Below are 26,941 nucleotides of genomic sequence, written 5' to 3'. Positions count from 1 at the left end.
GAGGAAATCCTGGAAACCTTCAGCGGGTTTTCCCGGGACTGACTCACGCAACGCAATAAAAACCCTCCGGGACTGTTTTTCCCGCCCAGGTGAGCATCTACCTGGGCGGATTTATGAGGGGGCGTGGCTTATCCGCACACCTTATAAAAGGGAAAGAGCGCTGAAAGTCAGGTAGAGCACGGCTAATGTTCGCCATGAAAAAGTCTGTGAGTGTATCGTCTGAGATCTCCCTGCCGCCGCCGGAGGACGACGTGGACTCGGTGTGCTCCGACGAGCTGCTGGGCTCGCAGTCCCGCCGCTGGCTGGCGGATATTCTGAGCGGGGGCATACCGCAGGAGAGCGGCGAAGCGAGCCCGGCGAGCGGGCTGTTCGTGGACTCTAACTTCCCCATGGGAGAGCTGGAGATGCAGCTCGGGGTCAAGTGGAAGCGACCAAAGGTAACTACGAAAGGGAGAACAAACCCGTAACAGCTGCGTAACGTAAATGCATAAAAAAAAACTCCCACAGAGTAAATACTGCAGTATCGAGCTCTCTTCATTTACATATCACACACACATTCTTATGTACATTCTTCTTCAGCACATTTCAAAAGGTAAGTGTGCTTTCTGCTCCACAGCTAATAGTCACTTTGCAGATTACAGATGTTGCACATACACACAGTGACACCATCCTGCAGGGCAGTAAAAGACCAACACAAGTAGCTTAAGCTGCTCTAATGAAATAGTAACGGATTTCAAATAATAGCTAAACACAGGCCAGTTTGCACTGCCCGAGTGTTTTCAGGTGTCACGCAGACACAACAACAGTACACGATGCAGTTTTGAAGTGCTTTACTTGTATTTCAATTTCATGCTGCCTACAATAAAGTATTAGTACAGCGTGATGCGTGTAGCTGCTTATTCAGAGTTCTTTAAAACCAGCAGCTCTCTTCTTCCTTCGGTAATAATGTTGTAATCACTGTGTTTGTCTACACTATGTGCTTGAAGTTGTCTGGTAGTAAAAATCTTTTTCTCCTGCCACCACAGAGAAACAGACAGAAGGATAATCTTTTAACATTTTGACTTTAGAGTTTCATATCTGGGATCTTCGTGTGTTTTGCATGTGAATTTAATCTGTTGTGCTGCATGACAAATGTTTTGCTTATTAACTTTTAAATATGTAAATATATACATACAGTAAAAAAAAAGAATGGTATATTGAGAAAGCTTTCCTCCTTTGGCGAGGATGAAAAAGCTGAACGTAATGATTTATTCCTTTTCTTCTAGACGTCTGTTAGACTGTTAAAAAGTTTCATGTTTTTGATGCGATATTGTGAATAAAAGAGTTGAAATACAGTAAAACACACAATATTACAAAGCTTCAAAATAAACTCCCACAGAGCTCCATGGGTTAAGTTAGGAAGTGAAGTGAAAGCCTTTATTGTCATTATACTGGTATAATGAGATTTAAAACAGCTCCATAAAGGTGCACATGTGCTTAACACATTATAAAAAATATACAATATTATAACTATACACGTAATATAAATACACTGTACTGGGTGACACCGACAGACAGCCAGAGAATGATGACACAGTCAGTGCAAATTAGTTTTGTGCAAGTTTTGAGTTGAGTACGGTGATGGCTTTGGGGAAGAAGCTATCCCCGAGTCTGTTTGTTCTGGCCCGCATGGATCTGAAGCACCTGCCAGAGGGGAGTAGGTTAAAAAAGATGGTAACCGGGGTGGCTGATGTCCTTCAAGATGTTTCTGGCCCTGCTGAGACAACGGGAGTTATAGATGGCAAACAAGACTGTAATTATCATTACAGAGTAACAGTCACATTTACACAATAAAGGCTGTATTTATACTGATTAAAATACCTTTAAGGGCAGCTGAGGTCACTTTGAGAACACCTGGATGGTTTTTTAAATACCAGGTAAAGGCAGATGGACAATAACTAACACCACACGTTATAACAGGAAGATTCCACTCAGTGGGTCGAATTGCAGTTTCAAATTACACCTAATTTCACACTTATTTAAGTCGTTATTTTGTTTCTCTGAGTCTCTTTGGGTTTTTTTTTTACCTTTAACATTAAAAACTCACCTGGTAAAAATCAAAATTCTGGTGGATCTCTGTTACCAGCTACAGTCTTGTTCCAGATGTGAACCAGTTGTTCTTTTGCCCTGTAGTGTCCCGAGTTGGTCAACTGGAGAGTTACGATCAGTGTGTGACAGAGTCATATTTGCAAGGGTGTGTTTCAGAAAGGCTCCACAGAGATAAAACGAAGGCAACCCAAACCCTGCAGGGCATCAGGAGGGAAACAAAGACAGGGCTCAGTGTTGTCCTTTAGTTCGGTATTATCCTGCATCCGCTCGCTTTGCTTCTCTTCTTTCTGACTTGAGGGCTGGGCAGGATGCAGGGTGGGTGAGATTAAATCTGCTGCTAAACACAGTCTGTGTTGGCTAAATATGTAAAATATCCAACTAAGGTATCTGAACAGGAAACAAAGAATGCAGCCTTTCTGTTTATTTGCTTTAATAGAATATAATGTACGGTATATACTATAGTTTGACAGGTTTGTTTTATATTTGCTAATATATGTAAGATAAAACAAAATAACACACATGTGCACGTTACACCGGTTAAGGCACTCGTTAAAGTTCGGCTGATGGCTCACATTTCTGTCTTCACATGCACAGCACAAATTTTGAGCGTGTTACTTCTTGTTTCATGGTTATATAACTCAGCTTCATGGTTCTAATGATTGACACTGATGAGATAATCACATCATCTCAGTGACTGATCGAGAGATTTTGCATGTACCACTCTGGCTGAAATTCAGTTTGACGAATGACAATAGAGAGATTTCCCCTCTTTGCAGGAGCCTGGATAGCTCAGTCGGTAGAGCATCAGACTTTTAATCTGAGGGTCCAGGGTTCAAGTCCCTGTTCAAGTGAGTTGTGTTTTAACAACAACCCTGTGTGTAAGGAATAAACAGCTTGTCCCTAACAATTGTCTGCAACACTTTTAGTTTACTGTGGAAAGTGGAAAGCAGTTTTGGGCGAGGGAACTTTAAAACTCATGTAGTCAGAAAATGGAAAAATTCAAAGCTTCATTTAGACTTCTACTGGAAATTTACGTCCTAACTTACGTAGTGACCAGAAGCTCCTTTTATCCCTACACTGAAGGCTTGCACGGCGTTCAAGTCTTTAGGACAAACATCAACCCGAAGTTACATTTTTGCAGCATTGCAATAAAATTGAGTTCCGGTTGTGGCATAAGTTACAAAGTAGATCTGACACAGAGGTATAATTCAGGTGTATAGCATCACACCAACCTTTGCCTTAACTGTGGAGGCACTTCTTTCAGAGCATCATGGAAACGCTCTTGACACATTAAAACTTGTTTACCTTAAAACATTCCTTTTGGCCAGTTTCAGGGTGTGTTCCATGTCTAGAAATAGATTTTATTTAGGTTTTCATGTTTAAAGCAATGTATTCAGTAAGATTGAGTCAGTGAGTTCCTATAGATAGATCATGGAGTGTGTACTGACTGTTATTGTACAAACTGTATTTACACAAGGCTTACTGCCTGAATGGAGCACGCAGGATGCATTGGGCACAAACTTGCTTTCTGTAAATTCCCTCACATGGATTTAGAAACAGAACTTTCTGCTGCTGCTGACTCAAAAAACTTCAGATGGCAGTGAAAAGAAAAATGTCAGAAGTTCTTTGTCTTTGGTCAAAACAGGAAGAGCTGGAAGCACCACAGAGGTTTAAAGACTGATCCAGTGTTTGCAAGAATAAAGATGAAAACAAACCTGAATCCATAAATGTTAAATATTTGAAATAGGATATAAAGTTAACTTTTCCTTCAGGTATTACTCATCTTCATATTCTATGTATTCAGTGTAACCTGAAGTGTAGGCTAATATAACAGGAAACGGTATGTTAGCAAACTTCCTGGAGTGCGTCATCCACAGCTGCAACATGTCTCTTTCATTTTCATTTATCACTGTTTGCATCTAAATACCAAGAAAACTGTTCAGCAGAGTGAAGTTAGATGTGTCTGTTTACAAAATCCTATAACCTGTATAGACCGATGCAAACAAAAGAAGACAGTTAGGCAGACATTTCTGAATGGGCAGGCTGTGCATTAGTACAACACACACTGATTTAGGGAGAAGGACACATGTCACAGGAACACCATCACAATGAGAGTTGTCCTTCCTCTTACGCTGCATTAAGCCAGTGTTGACAGAATGAGGCCATAAATCCTGCATCGCTCCCTCCTAAATCGAACTTCTGAGTAATTACCTCAGAGACGCTTGTCACTTGTGTGTTCACCATCGTAGTTTGACACCTCACTGTCCAGGAAATCCATAGAAATCCTGTAACTGTGGACTCTTTACCACAGACATATGGATTAGACACATAATGTTACTCAATTAAGTCAAATTTACTTTTAAAGCGCTTTTTATTTTATTCCCATCATGCAAAAAGTAAAAAAAGGGCAGGTGTATGGGACATGGAGGTAAGCTCAGTAGAAACAAAACAGAATTCCTGTGTATGAATGAGATGTAAGAGTGAAGCTGCAAAGAGCAGAGCTAGTGAAGATGAGTCAGCCATCCAAAGCAATGCATACAGCACAAGAAGAGAGTGCAGACAGGGGGGAGTGGGAGAAGATGAGTGGGGGTGATTCGTAACAGTATGATAGCAGCAAGAGTAAAAGGGAAGTAAATGGCCTGTATTTGTATAGCGCTTTTACTAGTCCCCCCTAGGGACCCCAAGGCGCTTTACACACCCAGTCATCCACCCATTCACACACTGGTGCAGGCAAGCTACAGTTGTAGCCACAGCTGCCCTGGGGCAGACTGACAGAAGCGAGGCTGCCATATCGCACCATCGGCCCTTCTGGCCAACACCAGTAGGCGGTAGGTGAAGTGTCTTGCCCAGGGACACAACGACCGAGACTGTCCGAGCCAGGGCTCGAACCGGCAACCTTCCGATTACAAGGCGAACTCCCAACTCTTGAGCCACGATTGCCCCCCTCACTAGCATCTTTGAAGGTTTCAAAGATGCTAGTGAGACCTGCTGTGAGGAATGGTTTGAAGAAGGTGACAGTCATGAAACGAGAAGCTGAGCTGAAGCTTTTAAGATTTTGACTGGGAGTGAGCAGGATGGACAGGATTAGAAATGAGTATATTATCCACACATTTATCTCATATTGTTAGCTCTTGATATCAAAGCCAACACGTAGCTACATTAACAGCTAATCGTTTCAACTGCTAATATCCACATTTTTAGGTATGAATTTGAACTGTTCCACTAACCATTAGAGTCTGGGCAGCTCTGTAGAAAAGCATCAGCCTTTTGATCCTGGGTCCAAGTTCCTGTTCATGCTTTGGGGTTTAAAAAATGTCAAGTATACTGTCTTTGCTATGTTGTACCACACAGGTTACTTCAAGAACACGGTGCTCTATAGCTTTCACTCATAAAAAGGTGCCCATAGTTTTTTATTCACTGATTCCACCATTAATGTCATAATCAGGGGGGATCCTCTCATATCTGTTAACTATGTGCAACCTAGATAAGTGTAAAGGCAGAAGGCCTGAAGCGGTAGCAAACGTTGGTGCCGCACACATTTTTGAAGACTGCATATGCTGGTGAATACACAGACAGTTTGTGTTTGTACTGATAACAAGTCATAACTCTTTGCAATCTGAGCAAGTCCAAGTATGCGGACTGACTCAAGTGGCCACTAGAGGAAGTTGTGGGGATGTCATAGATCTCAAGTTATAATAAAAGTTGCTTCTTATCTTATCTCAGTTACTTTTGAATTGTCACACGAATGATCATTATGTATAAAAATTTGATACATTTTATTTATGCACCTTTAAAAATTATATCATGATAAACACTGAACATTGGTAAAACTCATGTCAGTCTTCCTGTCTGACTCTGAGTCACACATCCGGCAGTGTGCCAAGTTTGTGCCACATTGTTCTGATGGATGAACTTTTATCTGCCTCTCCCTTTGGCTCTGCAGACAAGTCAGATCAAGTTTATTTGCGTTCATCTTCCTGCTCTTTCATGTCTTTGTTTCAACCAATCATTGCTCTGTTTCCAGGAACTCTGTTCATCACCTCAGTTCATAGTCGATGGCGCAACGAGGCTGGATGTTCGCCAGGGGAAACTCTGTAAGTAGAGATCTCCTGTACTACTCGGTTGTATAAGCTAAGTATTTTCAGTTCAAGTGGACCTATTCTGCTCATTTCCACCACCTTTTCATTCTTGGACTCCACCAGAGCAGCTTTGCATGATTTGCTGTTCAGTCTAATCCTTTGTTGTAGCCCCTCGCTTTCAAAATAAGCTGCTATAGCTTATTTCTAACAGCCCTTGAACCCCAGGAGTGCACTGATGTGGTCACCAGAGCTGGCCCCACCCATTCAACATAGCACTACTGATTCCAGGAAATGCCCTGCAGCGTGTTTTACAGGCCTCCTAGAAATGCTAAGTCTGTTTTTGACAGGAGGGAGGGCAGGAGTCGGATAAAGACACGGCACAGATCCAGTCTGGATAAACAACCTCGTGCTGACGTTGATAGTATTGTGCTGATTCAATTCAGTTCAGTTTAATTTTATTTATATAGTACCAAATCACAATAACAGTTGCCTCGAGGCACTTTATATTGTAAGGTAAAAACTCACTACAATAACACAACAGAGAACTCCAACAAACACTCGACCCCCTATGAGCAAGAGCTTTGGCGACAGTGGGAAGGAAAAATTCCCTTTTAGCAGGAAGAATCCTCCAGCAAAACCAGGCTGTTCTGCTGGAAGATTATGTGTATAAACACATAGTAAGTGGAAAATGTGACTAAAAAAAGAAATCCTCAAACCAAGTTTTAAGACTAGTCTTAAAAGTAGAGAAGATCAAAGAGATGCTGGAACCTCTCCCAGCTGACACCGGGTCACTTTGGAGGGTGGGAGGGGTGCACCCTGGAAAGAGTTCAGGGCCATTGAAACTGTGTATATCTCTGTTGCAGTACTTGCACTGGTGACTGGGTAAAATGAACTGAGCTGAGTGGCATCAAGGACAAAACAAATCGGATACAGTAGCTACATCAGATTGAGAACCTCAGGTCTTTTCTGTTCCTTCCACACAGGCGGGTCTGTGTCACACCCTGAAGACCAGGTTAAACATGTGCCTCCTTCCTCAAATACAACAGTGTAAACAGCTCTCTGTAGATGCTGTATGTCAGTGTTGAATAGCTGTTACACCCAGCACATAAAGGTTTAATGGAGACTGTAGGTGAAAGATGGTACACGGCTTGAAGTGATTTAAAATGGAAAGAGGACCATCCAGCATTGTGCACTGAAGCTTTAAATGATGTCATGACCTACTTCATTTTTTTCCAGGTGACTGCTGGTTACTCTCGGCTATAGCATCTCTCTCCATGAATCAATCACTGCTCAAGAAGGTTGTGCCTCTGGGCCAGAGCTTCCAAGATGGATACAGTGGTTGCTTCACTTTCAAGGTACAAAAGCACTTTTTAATATGCAGTTATCTTTTTCAAGTGAATCTAAATCAGATGATATTCTCTCTCTCTTTCTCTCGCTGTGTAGTTCTGGCAGTACGGTCAGTGGGAGGAGGTACGGATCGATGACCTGCTGCCCACTGTGGACAACAATCTGATCTTCCTCAGCTCCCCAGAAAGACAGGAGTTCTGGAGCGCCCTGCTGGAGAAAGCCTACGCCAAGTGAGTCCCAGTCAGCCGCTGTCTAGGTGTTCATGTCTCACTGCACATTTCAGCCTCTCTGATAGAAATGTGGTCTTCTTTTGCCTGTTACATAACCACAAATCCATATTCCTATGAATATTCATTCCGCACGTTTCACCTAAACCTCTTAATTTTATCCAAAATTTTAGCATCATACTATGACTCTTCCCTGAGTTCCAGGTCTTTCAAGTTCGAGTTTTCCCACCATTTCTGAGCCCTTCATAAGTATAGGAGATAATGACATGACAGCATGTGTTTTTCTACTCAGAACGAATCACTGCTAGAAGATCAGCCTGGTGTCGTAATGTTAATAAAAAGGGAGAGCGTTCATATGCTGTAAGCTGCCACCGATCCCACACGGTGATATGACGCTTGAAGAATTTACCCAAAACTATACTTTTTGACGTCTTGATGCATCTCAATCATCCAGGAAAGTAATCTCCAAAAGTTGATTGTGTTCATCTGGACGTAGCGTTTTGTGGGAGAAACGTTTCGTCACTCATCCAGGTGACTTCTTCAGTCTCAGCCGACTGCAGGTTTCCCCAAACTTATAAACAGTACATTTGCATAATGACTGAAACCAGCCCACTGAAGGAACAATGGGCTGGGAGGTCAATTCCTTAATCATAATTATGCAAATTCTCATGACCATTGATCAACAACCACTGACCAAAACCCACTGATCAAAGACCACTGATCAATGGCCATGAGTCCCATTCACAGAGAGTTGGGGAATGGCTGCAATCACAGGTACGCTACGTCCAGATGAACAGAATCAACTTTTGGAGATATACTTTTTGAAGTTTTCTCCAGTGAATTATCAGATACAAGACAAAACATGAAGGGTACGGGTGCTTATTTCTGTTCCTGTGTGTGATGTTATATCCCATGCTGCTGATGCTGAAAACTGAATTTAGAGGAAATAAAAAATATGTTGTTGTTTTTTTTACATAGTGCCACGCGGAGTGAACATTTTCCAGATTTTGTTGCATTTATATGGAAAAAAATAAATATGACTATATAGCAGCGAGAGAAATGATAGAACAAATAAACATGTAAACATGCTGCAATGGCTAAATAGTAACTAACATCCAGTGTCTGTGTTTTAAAAGATTCTAAATTTCAGCGTCTGTTCCTACTCAGAGTATTGTGGATAATTTGAGCATCTGTTCTTCACACTTTAAGAACAAGTAGTTGATAAGTGAGTGAAAAAGTGGGCATAATAATGATAAGGATAATGATAATATCTCAAACATTAATGTGCATTGTTCAAACCTTCCTGGCAGATGTGTCAGTCAGAGTTCAGTTAGAAGGCAAATTACAGGAGATCTTTAGAAAACCGTTCAGAAAACCTGATATTTCCCTTTCTGTCCCAGGCTGAAGGGTGGCTACCGAGCTCTGGACATGGGCTTCCCTCATGAGGCCATGGTGGATATGACGGGCGGGATGACAGAGGTTTTACAGGTGGCCTCACTTCCCAGAGACTTGCCGACCTTCCTCAGACACCTGCTGGTCAGAGGAGCACTCATCAAACTGTGCCAACTGCAGGTACAGTAAGGACCTGTGAGGGATGATTTAGATCTGAACCTGCTGGGAAACACGGAGGCATTCCTGCACTCATTTATGAGTCATTTTGTTTGTTTTCCTTCTGTCCTCGCTGTGGTTGGTTGGCTTTTCCCCCCTCCAGGGTCCTCTGGAGCAGAGGAATGAACTGGGAATCATGTTTAGACATGCCTATGCTCTGACTGCAGTGGATAAGGTAACTGTCACTGAACACGGCCAAGAAATGTTCATAAGTCCTAATTGCACATAAATACAAAAGCAGGACAAATTAAATGCAGTGTTTCTGTATCTTAAGTAGAAATCTAAATGACTCATAGCTGCTCTTCACTGCACTCTCACCTGATTTTCTTCCTCTCCTGCCAGGTGAGGACGACACTCGGCACTGAATATCTGGTGCGAATCCTCAATCCTTGGGGCAACACAGAGTGGGAGGGGCCCTGGAGTGACTTCAAAGGGTATGAAGATCACCCAATGAACAGTGCTGAATAAACTTACTCTAAATTTAAATCCTTTCAGGCTACGTCCACACGTACCCGGGTATTTTGAAAACACCGATTTTTTGCGTTTGCACCTTTTCGTCCACACGTAAACGGCGTTTTTGGTCACTGAAAACGGAGATTTTTTAAAAACTCCGGCCAGGGTGGATATTTTTGAAAACTCAGTTTTTGCATTTACGTGTGGACGAGAAAAACGGAGAAAACGGAGAAAATGCAGCGTCAAAGGTGTGCGCCTTTTGTGACGTCACACTGTGCGCCACGTCATTGTTTCGGTGAAATGAATTTCTACAATACTATTACTGTTAATTGTACTCTCTGCAGTGTTTAAATGCTTACATATACGCACACAGTTACTGTCCCTCCACACATACGACTCGGTTCTGCTTCTATGCCCCAGCTTTGTTTACTATTTTCCACCGAGGCTTCTAGACTTCTGATTGGGTAACATTTCTGCACGGTTAGGAATATAGCGCCACCTGTTGCTTTGGCATGTTCCTAGCAGCGTTTTCCTTCATTTCTGCCTTTACGTGTGTACAGGATTATTTTTTAAAACTCAAAAATACCCGTGTACGTGTGGACGTAGCCTCAGTCAACCCAAAAATGGCATCAGAAGAAGAAGTAGCTGGTAATGCATAGGAGGAAGTGAGGGGAGTGAATGGGCTAATCACAGTAATCGTGGGCCACCTGGACGTGACGTGCAGAGCATAGATCACAGTTTCTTGTGGTTCATGGTTTTTATTACTGTTGTCTAAAGTCAAATGTGAGATTAAAATTGAGTGTGTTGTGAAAAAAAAGACACTGAACAAAGGGAAGTACAAAAACATGGAAAATAACCTAAAAACATCTTAAATAGTTTAATAATCTTAAAATAATTTATATAATCAATGCGTTTGCACTGATCTCATCGCTCAATTTACTGCCTCTTTAATCTGAATCCATGAGGTCACATACAAACCAAAACGTCACCTTACTAACTCACCTTCTTGAGTACGTACTTCACACATTTACAGCACCTTTACAAACCTCTGTGTTTGCAGTCAAGAGTGGAAAACTGTGAGCATTGAGGAGCAGAAACGACTCGGCAGAGTCAGACAGGAGGACGGAGAGTTCTGGTGAGTTTATCGTAATGTCATACCAGCGACTGTCACACTTTTATGGGCCCCCCCCATGGCTGTTCCTGCTTATCCCGGGGTGGATACTCAGCAGGGACGAATGAAACTATGACAGCGATGATTGAAACGACACCAATAGTTCCAAACAGAGCAGATGAGATGATTGCAGTGAAGAAACCAAATGCATGTGTCTTTGTTTTTGAACTTGGATGTGCCAATGCTACTCAAACACATTAAGTATTTACAGACGAAGGAAATCTGTTTGGCCAGTCGCTCTGTTCCTCTCTCTCTCTGTCAGGATGTCGGTGTCGGACTTCCGACAGAACTTCGAGATGATGGAGGTCTGCCACCTGACGGAGGCTTTCAGTGAACCAGGCTCCAGCATGTTGCCTTTGAGCTGCATTATGCATCATGGCAACTGGGCGCCGAATATCACAGCAGGAGGCTCTCCTCAAGGAGGTAAGACGGGTGATGGCGTGTGTCAAATGTTTTGTGCCTCACTCTTAACTCTGAACCTCACAAGCCCAGCAGCTGGTTTTAAAACTGGAGATAAAGCTGAGATATTTAAAACTAGACAGAAGTTCACCTCAACTATCACAACTGAATTTAAGAGTAGGGGCCAATCTGGCAAACAGTTCGTTTCATGTGTTAATTAGTCACTATTAGCCTTAATCTTTGCGCTTGCTGGCAGTGAACAGAGAGTCTTTAAAAGAGCCACGCCTCAACAGGGACTTGAACCCTGGACCCTCAGATTAAAAGTCTGATGCTCTACCGACTGAGCTATCCAGGCTCTGAATGTTGTGTAGTGCACTCTGATTTTAGCATCAAATATGACGAAAAATACAAGAACAATGTTTTAATATTTCTTGCAGCCGACATAAAGGAATAGGAATACAGATTGAGAGTCAATTTTAACTGATGCTCACCAGGGAAAGACCAAAACTTTAGCGCCTCCTGCTGCCTGTGGACAGATTCCTCAGGGATCTTCCAGAAATGGTGACACTCTTTTCTGCACAACTTGTCAGTAGGTGCAGTTTTTTTCTTGTTGTCTAGAAAATACAATACTAGTAAAAAGTTTTAGAACACCCCAATTTTTCCAGTTATCTAATGTAATTCAAGTTGTTCAAGTCCAACGAATAGCTTGAAATGGCACAAAGGTACGTGGTGAACTGCAGGGGGTTAAAAAAGGTAAGAATTATACAAAAATGGCTTTTTGTATAAACCACATACCATAGTATTATACAGAATAAGACAAAGAGACTTGCCTGGGCCATGAAACACCGCTGTGAGAGGCACCCTGAACCAAAACAGCTACCACAGCATTGTGCAGCGCCATGCGATACCCTCCGGTATGCGCCTAGTTGGTCAGGGGTTCATCCTACAGCGGGATAATGACCCAAAACATAATCCAAGCTATGCCACAACTACTTGAAAACACTGAGTGTCCAGCACAGTCCTCCATACTTAAACCTCATCGAGCTGGTTTGGGATGAACTGGACAGAAGAGTGAAAGCAAAGCAACCTACAAGGTCCACACTTATGGGAACTTCTGCAACAAACAGATTGATTTCTATTGTAGAAAGAAAGCTACGGGTGTGTTCAGCTGTTATATCTGGTAGCTACTTAAAGGTTAAAATACATTTTGGTCTATGAATTGATTCCATGATTTATTTTTGAACTCCAATTGCTTATTTGTACTATGCTTTCATTTCAGAGTGCAATCAGACATTAAACGGCATAATTGCTGGAAAAATCGGGGTGTTCTCAAACTTTTGACCTGCAGTGTATTTCGCTCCAGTCTCGAGCATAAATTATCAAGACGTAAGAAGTGAAGCACCTTTGTAACTGTGAACAATGAGAGTTAAACCTGAATTTTCCCCTCTAATCCCTCTGTGCAGCACACGCCTGTCTGTCTGTTCCCAGATGCAGTTTTTTTTTTTCTTTAATTTTATGTGACAGTCTTTGTTTCACTTGTACATTATGTAATATATTACATTTGACGTGCAGCACTCAGAAATAATCCTTGTGCTTTTGTTTGAGATCTCTGACTGTATAATGTTTATGAAGGATTCTGTAACTCTCAACAAGCTGAGACGAGCTTATTTGTACAGTCTTTAATAACAGAGCTGCAGTTTTACAGGTAGACCAAGTTTTGATATCAGACACTGCCAGGTAAACAGTTAGGAATATAGCCACACAGATCACACGCATGGAGTCTGGTTTTGGGTAACTGAGCTTCCCGTCATCCTGTTCTAGGTCTGTTAGCTTCTGTTTAAAAATCTTTGGACAAAGGACCAATAAATTGTACATTTTGGAGGCAGTTAAATCAGGTCCTGCTTGGAACATGAAAAAATAAATTATGAAAAGAAATGTTAAAAGTTACACACGATAGGAAAACTAACAGTGTGTTTGTGTGTGTGCAGGTTGGTTCTATCAGAACCCCCAGTTCTACTTTGTTCTGTCAAAGGCGGACCAAAACCTCGACAGCGCTCAGAAGACCTGCTCCTTCGTTTTGGCTCTGATGCAGAAACATCAGAGACGAAGAGGCATTAGTCTAGCCATCGCCCTTCACGTATACCCGGTATAGTCACGCACACGGGGTCTGGGTCTGGTGTAGGGCTGCCACAAATGATTATTTTGATAGTCGACTAGTCACCGATTATTTTTGCGATTAGTCGACTAATCACATCATGCATCCATTGGATGTATAGCATACAGCTTATTGCACCAGCAGCATCTGCTCTTATATAACTATCATTAGCTTACAGCTTTAAGTGTTTAAGGTATGTGCTAACAAAAAATAAAGACAAGATGATAGTTTATTGAATTTTAATGAAATTTGCAGATTGTTTCGGTGAAGTTTGATAAACTCCTTGCTATCTAAAATATAACAGGACACCGGAGTATATTCTCGAGCATCTCACACTTCTGATGATGAGTTGTCTGCTTGACATTTATTCAGCTGTGTAAAAACTATAACTTTAATCTCAGCCAAACCGATTTACTCAGGAACAAATAAAATACTGAAAAAAGCCAAATAATAAAATTTTTAAGTTATCTAAGTGACTTATATATCATGTTTAACCTGAGTAGCGAAAGACGGCGGTGGGTTTGAAAACGATTTGCCGGGAGTCCGGTGTTCTCACGGCTCTAGTGAGCCTTGTCCCCGGCTAGCTATCGAGCTAGTGGGTAACAGACATCTCCGAAAACGTCGGAGCGCTTTTGAAAATATGTGGTGTCTTGATAAACTGAGCAGATATTTGAGGTTTACACAGCTACATTCTCACCTAAAAATATGTTAAGCGTTTATTTTGTGACCCAGAAAGAATAATAAGAGTAATATTAAAACTAACTAGCTGCCGCCATTGTTGGAAACTGAGCTGGGCTGCGCTATGAATTCTGGGACACAGCTTCTTCTTCTTCGGGGTTTAACGGCAGCTGGCATCCTTGTACATGCAGTGCTGCCATCTTCTGTTTCAGTCCGTTATTACACTCTTAAATCCTACTACTTATTCCTGCGTCTTTTGTGATCTTACAAAGCTTCAAACGACGCGTCGACTATTAAATCAGTCGTCGACGATTTTGATAGTCGACATAATCGTGACTAGTCGACTAATCATGGCAGCCCTAGTCTGGTGTTTAAATGAAAGGCATAAATGTGATAAAAGTCCTGCCCAATGGCTCTTCTCTCTTTGGACTGACTTCCTGAATAGCGCAGTAGTTGCTATTATTTTTATTCCTATATGAAGGTATTATTGCGATATTTAGTTCAGCTTGGAAGCTGCTATTTTACAGAGCAGAAAGTGAACATGGACGGTTTTATTAGATAGTTTTATTCCTCTGAAATTTCAATCGATGTGCTGTTTATTCATATTAAGGTGCTTCTTTGGAGAATGATTACAGACTGTGAGGCCGTCAGACTGACTATATTTGAAATGTCATCGGTATGAAGGCGCAAGCAGATATTTTGAGGAAATGTCTCTGGATTAGTTTATGACCATATGTTAGAAAGCAGCTCTTGTCAGGAGCCTGGATAGCTCAGTCGGTAGAGCATCAGACTTTTAATCTGAGGGTCCAGGGTTCAAGTCCCTGTTCAGGCGATGTTGCTTTTAATCTGTTATAACACTGTCAAAGGTTGTACCAATGGATTTACTGAGTTTATCTGAAGATGGTTGAACAGAAAAGATATCGAACAGCTAACTAAGCAAACACTTAACTCATGTGTCATCTGTAGCTAAAAACAAAAGTTGGAAACGTTCACCTGAAGAAGGGGGGATCCAGTGATCGGTAGTTCATATCAAAACGTGTTACCAAGGTGACTGCTAGGTGTTGAGACTTGCCCCTAAAAGGACGTCAATAAAAGCTGAACATATTTGGTTAAACTGTTTAGATCAGAAAGCTGTTAAAGTCTTTCTAAACTGTACTTGAAGCAGTAACTGTGGATGAGGAAGGGCTGGCGTAAATGAGTGTGTGCTGTCTCTCCAGGCCCATCCTAAGAATATGTACCTGTCCCGTGAGGACCTGAGCGTGCTCCGCCCAGTCCTCTGCAGCCCCCAGTATGTCGCACGGCGGGAGGTTGTTCTTCGTGGCGCGCTCCCACCGGGTTGCTACATCATCATCCCCTCCACCGCCGAGACTAATCAGCAGGGAGCCTTCCTCCTGCGGGTGCTGACGGAGCAGGGCAACAACGCCACGTGAGTCATGGAGTTCTGTTGCCATCTTGTTGTTGTGGAAAACCGGATGTGGAGAGCGAGGGGCGGACCAGACTGTGAAAGCATTCATGAACGACCTGTGATCGACAAGTCGTTAGTAAATGAGCACACCATGAACAATGCTCTTTTCTGAAACACAGAATGAATTTACAAATGTAACTTCATTTTATGTGAAATTTCTTTAAATGTATTTTTACTGTGGTCACACAGGACGGGAGCTGGGAGGTGTTTTCCCATTGTTTCAGACGTGGAAGCTGACTTCTCTATATTTTTTTGATTGTTTTGGTTTTTGTTACAGACCAGCTCGAAAACCATCAACAGAAGACATCACATCAGTAACAGAGGTAAACCAATCAGCAGTTAATTTAATAGACTCAAACCAGTGAGAGCTGCAGATGTGAACTCTGATGGGAGTGTGTCTGTAGAGCCTTTAATATTTTGGAAGCTAAATTTAAGGTTTCTCTTTAGAAAAACTTTTATCCAGATTATTAGATTAAAGATTATGAAACAGAGGAGCACATAATTGCATTACTTGGAAGAAAATATTTGTATTAAATGTCTGAATAAATCCATCTAGAAGTAACTTAGCGGCTGTCTGGTTGTGCATTTTGAAGCCTACCCAAATGTGGAGAGTGCAGAAGCTTTCTTTAGTGCTCATTAGGACAAAAAATGCTTCTACAGTGCGTTACATAGGTCCTCTATCAGTTAGGTTTTAATTTCAGGCGCTGCTTTTTGTTATAGTGGACTGAAAATGACACGTTAAGTGCAGAAGACCTGCACATTTGTCTTAAAGCTAGTCCGCCTGAACAGGGACTTGAACCCTGGACCCTCAGATTAAAAGTCTGATGCTCTACCGACTGAGCTATCCAGGCCCTGCCTGAACTCAGAACTATGTGTATATTCACAAGTGGTGAATACGCTGAACTGATAATAAAATGTAACAAAATGGTGACGGTTTCTAAAAGACTGTCTAATCTAGGGGTGATTGTAAATCAGACTCGAATTGATTATAGCAATCATTGATACCCAGCCCGAGTCTGACCCCGTTCCCACTGAGTGTCGAGCCAGATGACATTAGGCTTCCACTTTGAACCACATCATATGCTTTTTGCAGACAAGGTGGTTCTGTTGGCTTGCTCAGGTAGCGGCCTTCAGCTGGCACTAGAACAGCTGAGCTCGAAGCGGTAGAAATGAGAATAAGCGCCTCAAAATCTGAGGCCTCAGATTTTAGCTGGAAAAGGGTGGAGTGTCCACTCTGGGTCAAGGATGAGTTGCTCCAAGCGGAGGAAATGAAGTATCTCCGGATCTTGTTTACGAGAAAGGGGAGTGGGGAGCAAGAGATTGACAGACGGACCGGGGTAACGTCAGCAGTGATGCGGAGGCTGCACCGGTCCATCGTGGTGAAGAGAGCGCTGAGCATGAAGTGTGGAGCTTTTAATGTACCGGTCGGTCTATGCCCACGTGTAGTGACTGTAAGAGCAAGATAGAGCAGTGGTGTCCAAACCCAGGCCTCGAGGGCCGGTCTCCTGCAGGTTTCCTTGACCCATCACAGCTGATTTGAATCCGAATCCGAATGGCTAAATTACATTTGAATGGCTAAATTACATTTAGCCATTCGGAGTAATGAACTAATCATTTCAGGTGTTCTGATTTAGGGTGAGATCTAAAACCTGCAGGAGTTGGCCAAACCTGAGCTAGAGATTAGAGTTTTAAAACACACCTTGCCTGAACAGGGACTTGAACCCTGGACCCTCAGATTAAAAGTCTGATGCTCTACCGACTGAGCTATCCAGGCTCTCCTTCCAGCTTCCTGACAGCTGTTTGACGTTTCTGTGGTCTTGTAGTGGCCAGGTGAAGATTTTTGATCTGATAAAAGTATCGACAACTTACGAGGATGGAAATAAATAATGAGATATGCAGCGTGTTCATTTACTCTGTGTTTCTCCCGCCAGCTTTCATTTCCTCACCAAGCTGCCCTCCCTTCACCTCAGGCCATCAGACAGTTATTTCAGAAACACTGCGACAAGGTGAGATTGAAGCACACAGCTGCCTGTTCTTGCCCTGCCATTACTGGTTGATATAAGAGGTTTTAACAGAAGTAGTGAAACACTGACCCCTTTATGTCTTTCTTGTGTCGTAAGAAGGGATTTTGCAAACCACTGCACCTCTACAAACTTCTGACTGAGGCCATTCAGGGTGGAGGTCAGTAATCCTGCTGTTCATCCTGCTTGTTCAGTCATATCTCTTTCAGCAGAAGATTGTTTCAAAACTTCAGTCATCTGAACTGCGTCCAAAAAAGAAAACTAAATAACCTCAAAAAGCTAGCATTATGCTAACTAGCATCCAGGTTAGGTGATGCTGCTACTGAACTCCAACAGGTGCTGGTAAAAAGCATAGACTGGATATAAAAGATGGACATAGACATGTTATTTTTAGCGAGGTGACCTGGTTGAGGGTGTAACATTAAGCATCACACCCTGATATAAAGCCCGTGGCTATTTAGAAATGATGGTGGCTCAGGAGCTGAGGAAGTCAGAGTTGGTCTGTGTATGCCCCACATTACGCGGAGCTTCTGCCAAAAACAAAGTTTTGGGTGATTTTTGCATTTTGCAGAACTGCTGCATGTCCACTTTAGAGTTTTCTCACCTACAGAGCCCCACACCCACCGCTACTGAACTGCCTGTTTAGGGTTCATTAACATAACAACATCAGCATTCACACCAATGATTGGAGCGAGACTTGGCTGCGTCTACACTAATACGGATACATTTGAAAATGGTGTTTTTGTCTAAAAATGCTCCACACTATCGTTTTCAATGGTTTCTGAACAGCTGTTCATCCACACTGAAACGACTGAAAACGCTTACGTTCCTGTACTGCGCATGCGTGAAACGTAAGATGGTTCGACAAGCGTGATTTTCATCTGCTGTCTATTTACTTTCCGGCTCTTTTAAATGTCGCGGCAAAATGTTGAGGAGAAGCACCGAGTTTTTTAAACGGACTAACAATGAGGTGGAGTCGTTGCTGCGAGTAACACAAAAGTAGCAAAGTTGCAAAAGCGAGTGAGAATCAAGAATGTGAAGAAACCTGGAGCATGTGCAGACTGATATTAATCTTTAATAGAGCTGTCAAAATTGAGAGCAAACAAAACAACTGCTGTATAATGCCCTCCACCATCCTAGGTCACATGACTGCATCACATGACTAAAATGCGTCAACATTTTCGAAAGGCTCCGTTTTAGCAGTCTACACTAAGACGCGGAAACAGCGTTTTCAAATGTATCCATTTTGGAGAGCGTCTTCAAAAAGCTCAGGTTTTCCCTGACCAAAAACGCCGTCTCAGTTTTCAATTTTCTCAGTTTGCATTTTCAAACGAAGACGTATTAGTGTGGACACGGCCTTAAACATCTGTTGGTTTCAGCCTCACACACTGCTTTGGCCTTTTTACATCAGGTCTGTATGTCTGTGTTAAAATGTTCCCTCTGCTGTGTTCAGTGCTGGCAGGAAGCGAGAAGTACTTGGCTTTGGAGCACTGCAAGAGCCTGGTGGTCCTCATGGATGTATCCTTAAAAAACACACAAGTGTGTGACACAGGCAGACGAACTGCGTGATGAGAGTGTTTGCAGTACTAGGTAATATGTCATAACCACAGCATGCAGTTTTTCTCTTTGTGAACATTTCCAAACAATTCTAAATTAGTGTTCATAGTTAAAAAGAGGGGAAAAAAACATTTACATTTGGCAGGTAAAAGCAAACGAAAGAGAGGGAGAGGCGATGTTTTTTTCCCTGCCCCATTAAAATAACTCAGGGACCAGCTGTCTGAGCACTGCAACAAGAGATATTTTGCTGTTTTATCACAAAAAGGACACCTTTTGTTGAGCTGTTGGAGTATCATGAGCTGCTTTTACACTTGAGCTCTAATAATATGCAATTATTTATGTCAGGATAGCACTTTAAACTTCAGTATGTCAACTGACATTAACTACAGCTGGCAGTGATTGATTCTTGATTTAAGAGAGCCACACCTGAACAGGGACTTGAACCCTGGACCCTCAGATTAAAAGTCTGATGCTCTACCGACTGAGCTATCCAGGCTCTAATGATGCTTTTACTTGTGTGTTATAGGCAAGGAGCCGTTAGACCCCAGTAAAAAGTCTGGTGTGCATAACTGAAAATAAGACCTTTAGATAATGTGTAAAGAGCCACGGCTTTTAGTCACACTCACAGCCAAACCTGTAGAAAAGGATTTCAAAAGAAAATTTGAAAGTTTATCATGTAATTGAAAATTTCTATAAGAAAACTACAGATGAATGAATGACTGTGAGAGCTGCAGGTAATGTCGAACATTGATATAAGACCAAGATCATCACAATTGAAAAAAAAAAAATGTTTTTGTGCGCAGAAGTCTAATCTGTGATAAATCCAAATTCGTACCCTTCACACATCTGTTACCGGCAGACTCTCAGCAGCCTGTCGGCTCGGTGTCCTCCGAGGCCTGTCGGGATATTTCTGGTTTAATTTCTTTGACCTGAGAATTTTCTCCAGAGCCAAGGCATCGCTCAGCTAAACTGGCCCGAGTTCCAGAGTCTTTGGGACAAGATCAGGAAGTGGACGGTAAGATCATCACCAGCAACATCAACAACACTGCTAACATTGCGGTGGTAGCAGAAGCTGAATGCAACTGGCGATCTCACTCCTTACACGAACTCTCAATTTTTAAGTCTTGCTAAACTCCTCTTTTCAGGAGAGACCAAAATAAATGCAAGAACATGTCTGAACTAGAGCCACAGAACACGTTTTCATTGGTTCTGTGTGAATTACACTTTAAAAAATATATAAGTACATAGAAAAATGCTGCAAAATGTATTTAATGAGTTTTAAAAATGGTCCAAAAAGAACTTTGGGGAGAAAATAACTCATCATTAAGTAAAACCATCACAGCTGTTCACATTAAAACCAACAAATCTACACTTTTTTCTAGCTTCTAGTGTTTGTTATGCAAACTTCAAAATACATATCCATATTAAAATAATACAAATCACTGCAGAGCCCGTGCTGTAGTAGCTGACGTCCGTGCACTGTATATCTGTAAATGTACAAATAATTGCAGTATTATCCATGTGCCAGTCAATATACTGCATTTACACCATACATTACTATCAAAGAGACAGTTGTAGAGGTCACCGTTGAGGCATAATCAGGCACATTTCTGCGACACCATATGTCCAGATATAGTCTAGAATACACTAAAAATAAACATTTAAAACATAAAAACGATTATAAAAGAACAAACTCAGTCTGGAAACCAACTAATTTGAAAGAAACCAGTGCTGAAAATAAAATAAAATTACATCTGTAAAACTTTTCCAGCTCTGATCCTGTTCTGATGACATCACTAAGCACTGTGACGCAATCCGAAGCCTAGATTTGTTGCACCGGATAACACTGGACATATTTTACTCTCAGAAAACTGCCACAGAAACATAAAATGATTCAAGCGGCACAAGAAGGTGGACAAGTCCATCCAGCAGCATCAAGTTATGTGACACAAAATGTGCCCCACACCTTCCAGGGTGGGATTACTAAAAGTGTATGTTTGTGAGAATGCAGAGTAGACCATGGACGCTCGCTGCTGTCGCCGTTTTATCAGATTATCCCAGAATGTTTGTGTATATGCAGCTTTTCAGGCATTTATTTTTACTGTGTTTAATCTCTCCTCAGGATATCTTCCTCATGTATGACAAGGACAAAACTCAGCGCCTCGAATATCAGGAGGTCATGCCCTCGCTGAAAGCAGCAGGTAGCATTCACAACACTTTTTCATCCTGTGTCATTTAACCGCTGAGGGTCTCCATCGGTCGGTAAAACTCCGACCAGCAGAGGGAGCCAAACACCTTTTTTGATCAACGTGTGATCCTAAAAGGGTCACATGTTTGGTCACATATGTAACTAAATTCCTGTGTTTCCCAAGTCGTCACATTAGTCAAACATTTTTGCACCGTTAAAGTTAAATTAATTAATAAGCAGACAGTTTTGATTGCATGAAAACACAAAAACACAAACGTTTTGGTTCATCACTCATACGTCACTCAGATGGGAGCTGCCTAATGGACTGGCTGGGATCAGGGAAACGAGTGTGCGGTCATATATGTCACCTGTGCACATGTGAAGTTTATTGCAATAAAAGCAGGTATCCCACCCAGTGCTTCTGCACCTGCGTTTTACCCCCACCTCTGCTCCATCTGTCCCTGCTGCAGGCATCCGGGTGGACGAGTTGGTGATGCAGCTGGTTGGACTGAGATACACGGAGCCGGACATGACCATCAGTTACCCCGGCTTCCTGTACCTGCTGATGAAACTGGAGAGCATGATCCGTAAGAGGGGGTGATGCGGGGCGGGGTGGGGGTGCAAGCATTGTTACAGCTTTCTGTCTTTCAGAGGAGATGAATGGTATAAATTAGAAACAGCAAGTGGTTTTAATAACCATATTTGCTGGTAAGTGACACCACAAGGCCACGAGAGAAAGAAGCAGAGAATGACAGAGGAGCGAGAGAGAGAACGGATGAGGTGACAGACAGGGCTGCCACGATTAGTCGACTAGTCACGATTACGTCGACTATCAAAATCGTCGACGACTGATTTAATAGTCGACGCGTCGTTTGAAGCTTTGTAAGATCACAAAAGACGCAGGAATAAGTAGTAGGATTTAAGAGTGTAATAACGGACTGAAACAGAAGATGGCAGCACTGCATGTACAAGGATACCAGCTGCTGTTAAACCCCGAAGAAGAAGAAGCTCTGTCCCAGAATTCATAGCGCAGCCCAGCTCAGTTTCCAACAATGGCGGCAGCTAGTTAGTTTTAATATTACTCTTATTATTCTTTCTGGGTCACAAAATAAACTTTTAACATATTTTCAGGCGAGAATGTAGCTGTGTAAACCTCAAATATCTGCTCAGTTTATCAAGACACCACATATTTTCAAAAGCGCTCCGACGTTTTCGGAGACGTCTGTTACCCACTAGCTCGATAGCTAGCCGGGGACAAGGCTCACTAAAGCCGTGAGCAAATCGTTTTCAAACCCCCCGCTGTCTTTCGCTACTCAGGTTAAATATATATAAGTCACTTAGATAACTTAAAAATGTTATTATTTGGCTTTTTTTTGTATTTTATTTGTTCCTGAGTAAATCGGTTTGGCTGTGATTAAAGTTATAGTTTTGACACAGCTGAATAAAGGTCAAGCAGACAGCTGATTATCAGAAGTGTGAGATGCTCGAGAATATACACCGGTGTCCTGTTATATTTTAGATAGCAAGGAGTTTATTAAACTTCACCGAAACAATCTGCAAATTTCATTAAAATTTAATAAACTATCATCTTGTCTTTATTTTTAATTAGCACATACCTTAAACACTTAAAGCTGTAAGCTAATGATAGTTATATAAGAGCAGATGCTGCTGGTGCAATAAGCTGTACATTTTATGTCCAATGGATGATGATCTGATTAGTTGAGTAATCGCAAAAATAATCGGTGACTAGTCGACTATCAAAATAATCGTTTGTGGCAGCCCTAGTGACAGAGGAGGCGTGGGAAAAAAGGGAGGAGAAACAAGAGGAAGAGAGACGAGGAGGAGAGAGATGTTTCATAAGCTGGAACAGAAAAGACTGTCTGTTTCTTTTTATTACTGAGCAGGAAAACAGTTCAAGCCTGTCGTATTAACAGTTACTTTCTTCTTTTGTAAAAAATTTACCTCCCCCAAAAAATAAAATTCACGTCTACTTTCACGTTTAGCTTAAACTGCCCATAATAACCTTGTTTGTTGTGTCATTATACACAAGCTCGTTTTGCCCAGAATCAGTCATGTGATGTTTTAATTTGAACTAAAAGTTAAAGTTAAAACATCACATGACAGGAATGTTTGGAAAACCTCTATAAGTCAACTCGACAAACATTAGCTGTGTCTCAATATCGTCTTTTCGTCCTCTTGCAGACAAATTTCAGGCATACGACGTGATGGGAACGGGAGCAGTAACCATCAGCTACAGACAGGTATGAATATAGTGTAACGTTAGAGCTGAAGAGTGAACTTAGCGATCCTTTAAATGTGAGAGTCCTGTCACTTCATGTCCCACGGTTGTAAAAACAGAACAAAATGAAACAGGAATCGCAGGGCGCGCAGCGGTTCGTGAGGCTGAAACTCACTTGTTAGGACCTGTACAGTGGGTGAGAGGTTGTTCTCATGAAATGTCATTTGGTAAAGTCTGACTCTTCAAATAGCATTACAACATAACCTCAGGCTTCTTTAGGTAACCAAAGCTTTTGCAGTTTTCACTGTATGAAATGTCATGAAAAGTTGCAGTTAAAGGGAATTGTGGAAGATCTGGAAGTGCAAGAAAACTTCAAGATGAAGTGAAGGTCTCCTGGGCAGGAAGGCAAAGATAAACACCCACATAACTGCAGAGAACCTGCAGGGAGCTTTAGCTAGCAGTCGAGCAGTGACATCCTGAGTAATTGTGAGCCAGTTTCTGTAAGCAGGGGTGATCAGAAGGAAACGCTGTTGCAAGTCTACAGAAATGTGCAGCATTTGATCCAAAGAACACTTAAAGAACACTTCATCAAGTTTTAAACGTACAGCCGTAAATGTTCAGTTCTGGGAATGTGTGAGAGTCAGCAAGCATGTCCGTCCAAATCAGAAATGCAAACCTGACCAAAAAAACAAAACAAACTGTGAATAAAGTGAAAGGATGCTTGCTGAACTTAAATGGGCTGAAGGCAGACTAAAGTATCTCAGAAATGTACGTGGTCTCATAAACAGTGCAGACAGAGCTGCTGTGGAGTCACGCACAGGTTTGGGTTTGTGCTTCTTGCAATGGACACAGTAGAGAGCGCACAGTTAGTATGATGGCAGCTTTAATGTCAATAATGATATATAACTTCTTCTGCCCTCTGATTGGTTCCAGTGGCTCCACATGACCATGTACAACTGAACTGAACTGCTCTACCCGGACACCCTCACCTGGATCACCTCAGTTTAGTTTTTCCTGCTCTTTTTTCATTTTTGTATGTTTGTGTAGTTCTGTGCCAAAAATGTTTATTGCAGAAAAAGAAACATATGGCAAACAGAAAAGTGAATATTTCTGAAGCTGTTTTTCTTTCCTCACACACTCAAACAGTAGCAATGGAAACGACCTTAAGAACTCTGCTGAGTCATGCAAACAGCCAAAGTCAAAGGTCAAGGCAGGATGTGCTGCTGTGAGGAAGTTTATGATGAAACTTCAGTGACTTCACCTTCATTGTCCTCTCAGTCTGACATCATTTGTCAACACGCCTCTAAAGGAGAGACAATAAACACAGAGCCTCTTCAGTTTTAACCGACTTTTACTTTGTTCAAAACCACAGAAGACTATTTGCCTGTGTCCCAACACCGATCATCATACCTAGAATAATCAATAAAATATGCTGTCCTCCTGATCAACATGCATTTTTGTTCAATTTCATTTAATTTACACTCAAAATCTAAGTGTGTGTGCGTGCATTCATGTATGTGTGTATGTTTGTTAACTTGTCTTTTGTGTTTCATTGTAAAATTTTAGGTTTTTATCTTGTGAGTTTGAGTGTACTGATGTGTGCTATATTAAGAAAATTGTCATAATTTATGTGGAGTGAACAAAAGGTTTGGTTTGAGATTAGAAATCTTTGAGAAATCTGTAAAAACATTTCAGTGTGTTGTAATTACGTTCAGTCAGTTTTATTTACACCAGTTGACTCAAGGTGCTAATTCAAGTGGTTTCCAAGGAAACCGGTCTCCTGCACCTCCTCTGAGCTGCATTTTTAGCCCATGATAGATGACTTTGTAGCCAAAAAAAGAAAAGAAAAAGGCAATGTTTATAACATGCAGTTGTGACATGTAAGTACATGATGAGTTAAGAAGCTCAGTGCATCACTGTGTCTCGGCAGCCTACGGCAGCATAACTATGGGGGGTTCAGGGTCACCTGATCCAGCTGTAACTACAAGCTTTAAGACAGCTAGAGAGAATATGGTCATCTCAGGTACACAGCCATTCAACTCTGCTGTTCACAATGGACAGTCAATCAGGACAAAGCTATCTTAAAAGAATAAAGGCATGCAAAGCTACTCTACTGGTGTCTTTTAATTTTCTGCGAGCCTTTCCCTCAGCCAGACCAGACGTGAAGCTTTAAGCTGATCACTTATCTCCTCGTTGCCTGGTTATGTGAATGTGCCGTACGGTGACCGTAGCCATGGGAGATCTTCTGAGAAATGACCCTCTGTCCTCTGCTCATGGCTGGAATGTGTAAATATCCGTCTTCGAGCATCATCCGTCAAAGTGAGAGCAGTCAGAGATGCACATACCAGCGGGTCTCTGTGTTTGTGTGCTTCCTGCATTTTTAGAACTACATGTCACACTCATAGATCCACGCTCTTCAGTGGAAGCTGCTCAAATGATTTTTTTTTTGCGCCTGATTTCACAGCAACATATTTATACGGAAATAGAAACAATCATCAGTTCAACATAATAAAGGTGTGTGTGTTCCCCATGTTTGTTTTTCCATAAAACACCACACACGACCTGAAGAAACAACATGAACACTACATGCTTAAAAGGTTAGTTTCAGTTGTTATTACACTCTGAAATCTGACAGTAGAAGTAATAAAGTTTTTTTAAAGAGACTCATTAGTTCACTTTCTGGTTCAGCTCAATGTGGTTTCCAGTTTCTGGCTCTTTCCTCCTGATGTTTTTTGGATGAACCCCTGACCAACCAGTCTGTCCTACTCTGGTTGTTTTTTCCCACTGAGATAAAGTGTGGCTTCCTGCATGAGAGATGTTTGAATGCTTGAAGCTTTCCCAACTGAGAGAAGTGACCCTGACGTATCTGCATCCATAATAAGAGTCGGTGAAATTCAGCATTCCCTTTATTACCTCATTCAGTCATGAAGACAATGAACCATTGAAGTGTGATCCTATAGTTATAACAGTTTTCCAAGCAGATGCTCTGTTCTGCAACATTACACTGCTGCATTAAAATGTATAAAAACCATATTGTTATGATGTTGGTGCACCATGAAAAAAGATTAAGAAGCTGAACATAGCATCAAGTCACACAAATCCTAAATAAAGGCAGGATGTAGTCTTAACCACCTTTCAGGAGGAAGAGAGAGAGAGTGTTTCTTCTGTTGTTGTGTGTTGTGTGTTATTTTTTATTCCTGCTCTTTTTGCTGCTGTAATGCTTTGAATTTCCCAGCTATGGGACTGATAAAGGCGATCTTGTCTTA

General features: G+C 41.8%; 1 protein-coding gene and 6 non-coding genes across 8 annotated transcripts; 3 read left to right on the top strand and 4 right to left on the bottom strand.

Moving 5' to 3' along the window:
- The first annotated feature begins 40 nt into the window (after positions 1-40).
- Positions 41-25,498, top strand: LOC146503892 (calpain-9). Of its 2 annotated transcripts, none has more exons than XM_085130537.1 (20): positions 41-437; positions 6,113-6,182; positions 7,404-7,522; positions 7,611-7,744; positions 9,142-9,313; positions 9,453-9,524; positions 9,692-9,783; positions 10,863-10,937; positions 11,236-11,396; positions 13,361-13,518; positions 15,423-15,631; positions 15,948-15,993; positions 17,602-17,676; positions 17,794-17,851; positions 19,145-19,209; positions 20,195-20,263; positions 21,371-21,449; positions 21,907-22,023; positions 23,639-23,697; positions 24,609-25,498. In XM_085130537.1, exons 1-20 carry the CDS (start codon positions 186-188, stop codon positions 24,633-24,635), a joined length of 2,109 nt encoding a protein of 702 aa, XP_084986663.1. In that variant the 5' UTR covers positions 41-185; the 3' UTR covers positions 24,636-25,498. The 2 variants fall into 2 exon arrangements, with proteins under 2 accessions (XP_084986663.1, XP_084986662.1); XM_085130536.1 differs by having other exon boundaries at positions 42-437; positions 17,791-17,851.
- trnak-uuu (transfer RNA lysine (anticodon UUU)) lies at positions 2,867-2,939 on the top strand. Its single transcript has one exon. It is a non-coding gene; the product is annotated as a tRNA-Lys (tRNA).
- Positions 11,655-11,727, bottom strand: trnak-uuu (transfer RNA lysine (anticodon UUU)). The gene has a single exon. It is a non-coding gene; the product is annotated as a tRNA-Lys (tRNA).
- trnak-uuu (transfer RNA lysine (anticodon UUU)) lies at positions 14,965-15,037 on the top strand. The gene has a single exon. It is a non-coding gene; the product is annotated as a tRNA-Lys (tRNA).
- Positions 16,449-16,521, bottom strand: trnak-uuu (transfer RNA lysine (anticodon UUU)). The gene has a single exon. It is a non-coding gene; the product is annotated as a tRNA-Lys (tRNA).
- On the bottom strand, positions 17,372-17,444 carry trnak-uuu (transfer RNA lysine (anticodon UUU)). Its single transcript has one exon. It is a non-coding gene; the product is annotated as a tRNA-Lys (tRNA).
- trnak-uuu (transfer RNA lysine (anticodon UUU)) lies at positions 19,672-19,744 on the bottom strand. The gene has a single exon. It is a non-coding gene; the product is annotated as a tRNA-Lys (tRNA).
- Positions 25,499-26,941: the final 1,443 nt, after the last annotated feature.

This window comes from Neolamprologus multifasciatus, chromosome 14, assembly GCF_963576455.1.
Source record: "Neolamprologus multifasciatus chromosome 14, fNeoMul1.2, whole genome shotgun sequence".
Classification (NCBI taxonomy): Eukaryota; Metazoa; Chordata; class Actinopteri; order Cichliformes; family Cichlidae; genus Neolamprologus; species Neolamprologus multifasciatus.
This window is presented reverse-complemented; position numbering and strand designations above follow the sequence as displayed.

Coding starts and splice junctions, on each gene's coding strand:
- LOC146503892 (XM_085130536.1), top strand. CDS start 186: ATGTTCGCCATGAAAAAGTCTGTGAGTGTATCGTCTGAGATCTCCCTG. Junction 9,784..10,862: donor CCCTGGAGTGACTTCAAAGG/GTATGAAGATCA, acceptor CTGTGTTTGCAG/TCAAGAGTGGAAAACTGTGA. Junction 15,994..17,601: donor ACATCACATCAGTAACAGAG/GTAAACCAATCA, acceptor TTCTCCCGCCAG/CTTTCATTTCCTCACCAAGC.